Here is a 2507-nt window from a genome sequence, read left to right as displayed (position 1 = left end):
CACGCGCCGCCGTCAGGCTTGCCGCAAACCATTACGACCGAGTAGCCACCGGACGCGGGTGCGACAACACTCGCATTGTACGCGGTGGTCCAGTTGCTGGCGTCGGCGTTGAGAATATCTTGGGTCGCGTCCGCCCGTACATACACTTGAAGCGCATCGCGCGCGTCGACCGTCACCATGGGCGCGGTCGTGCTTGTCGGCTCCAAGCGAGCACCCGTGGCCACGTCAGTACAAGAGAGCGTCAGGTTACCGACGACGTCCCCGGACGACTCCCAGACGCAAGCGTGCACCGCCGTAAGAAGGATGGTTGCAGTGTAGAGAGCCGATGCGAAGAGCTTGACCATGGTAGTTGGAAAATTCAAAAATGAACAAGACATGGGCCGCTCCGACCGAGGTGGCGCCATCGACTGCAAAGGGTGTAGACGGTTGGCCGACGCGGGCTCGTAAAAATACCTCTCGACAGGTAGCTATTTGGAGACCAGCGGTAGGGCCGACGATGCTCTAAGTACTACAACACTTGCAGCCAACTTTTTTGTCGCTTGCAACCATCTTTGCTAGTAAGCAGCAAGTACACATCCAATCCGAAACCTGAAACTATTGGCAAAGCAAAATGGCGTGCAATGCATAGGGGTCGGGGTACTACCTATTTCTGGCACCATGGCAGCGACGGAAGCGAAACCGTTGCAACGGCGGCCTCTCCAGACCAGTCGTGTGCGATACCCACCAGAATCGATGCGCATGCACCGCCCGCCCGTGTCGCCCGGGGCGGCCATGGACAGGCTGACCACGCACAGGATCGGAGGCAAGATCGAGTGCAGCACACCGCCGTCTGCGGACGGGTCGTTCGTTCTGCTCTTTCTCAAAAACCGCATCATCGGCAGCCACGTGGTGCAGCAATGTTCTCGGAGGTACCATACATCCGTTCCAGAGCACGTTCGATGGGACGTATGCCAAGGACGCGCTCACGCGGAGCCTCACGACCTCGCTCGAGTCCATTTGTCTTGCCTCGCTCGTCGTCGCCATCATTGAGACCTTGCGCAAGGTACTCGTCTTTTCGAAAGAGAGCTGCAAGTGATGCTTTAGGTGCTGCAGGTAGCAACGGCGGCGCTGCGCGGTGCCTTTACTGCTGCATCGCCGAGCTCGTCGAGGTCCTCAACTACTGGGCATTTGTGTACGTTGCAGTCTACGGCATATCGTTTGTCATGTCGGTTTGGACCGTGCTGCAGCTCTTTCAGACGCGCGGGTTTACGGTCCTCCTCAACGACAATCTCCTTGCGTCGGCGCTCGAGTTCACGTCGGTTATCGTCGGTACGATACGACCTCGCTTCAACATGACATTGAGCGCAGACAGGGTCGTGTGCGCGGGCTGCGGTGCCGCCATCGCGGAAACGAGCGATATATATGTCATGCAGAGTACGAAGCTTATATCGGTGGATGATGATGTGATGTGTTTGTATAGGCGTTGTGGTGCTTTCTTCATCGGCCTTGCGGTTGCCATGGTGACGCTTGGTGGGATCGAGAGCGCGGCTGGGGCCGTGATCGTGTGCTTTGTTGAGGTACATATTTTGATGGGAAATTGGATGACATTCTATCACATGATGTAGAACCCCGAGGCGTCGCGAGAGTCGCACTTTGGATCGCTTCTCCACGGCTGGCAGCGCAACCGTGATGATGGCGGCAGGGTGCACATATGCGCCTCGTCGGCATCGTCATTGCATAGTGGAGGAGTGCATTTCTTACGATTAAACAATGTAGAGCACGACTTCTTGCATTCGTTGCGAGCACAAGAAGGTTGTTGTCGGTCCTTGGTGAATATATTTCTACTTGCGGGTATACTGAAATACTATGTACGAGTGTTGATGGCACCGTATTTGGAGAAGACGTATCGTGGAGCGGACGTCGTAGAGTGAATCCCAGGTCATGTGCGTGGCCGTGAAACACGAGATACATTTTGGTGTATCAAACGCCGGTCGTCCCACACGCCACTGCAAGCCGGTCTTTTCTATTTAAGGTGGCGAGAAATGTCGACCTTGCATCGTCGGCCCTACCGCTGGTCTCCAAATAGCTACCTGTCGAGAGGTATTTTTACGAGCCCGCGTCGGCCAACCGTCTACACCCTTTGCAGTCGATGGCGCCACCTCGGTCGGAGCGGCCCATGTCTTGTTCATTTTTGAATTTTCCAACTACCATGGTCAAGCTCTTCGCATCGGCTCTCTACACTGCAACCATCCTTCTTACGGCGGTGCACGCTTGCGTCTGGGAGTCGTCCGGGGACGTCGTCGGTAACCTGACGCTCTCTTGTACTGACGTGGCCACGGGTGCTCGCTTGGAGCCGACAAGCACGACCGCGCCCATGGTGACGGTCGACGCGCGCGATGCGCTTCAAGTGTATGTACGGGCGGACGCGACCCAAGATATTCTCAACGCCGACGCCAGCAACTGGACCACCGCGTACAATGCGAGTGTTGTCGCACCCGCGTCCGGTGGCTACTCGGTCGTAATGGTTT

General features: G+C 56.6%; 1 protein-coding gene across 1 annotated transcript; it reads left to right on the top strand.

The window, feature by feature from the left end:
* Positions 1 to 955: 955 nt before the first annotated feature.
* On the top strand, positions 956 to 1746 carry SPRG_15284 (hypothetical protein; the record flags this gene model as incomplete). Its single annotated transcript, XM_012354378.1, has 6 exons — positions 956 to 1042; positions 1084 to 1092; positions 1140 to 1294; positions 1460 to 1556; positions 1605 to 1665; positions 1721 to 1746. Coding segments are annotated over 6 exons (435 nt in total), but the record flags the coding sequence as incomplete, so codon positions are not given.
* Between the last annotated feature and the right edge of the window lie 761 nt (positions 1747 to 2507).

This window comes from Saprolegnia parasitica (genome assembly GCF_000151545.1).
Source record: "Saprolegnia parasitica CBS 223.65 unplaced genomic scaffold supercont2.158, whole genome shotgun sequence".
In the NCBI taxonomy this organism is placed as follows: domain Eukaryota; phylum Oomycota; class Saprolegniomycetes; order Saprolegniales; family Saprolegniaceae; genus Saprolegnia; species Saprolegnia parasitica.
Note: the sequence above shows the minus strand (reverse complement) of the source record. Positions and strands in the feature narration are given on the sequence as shown.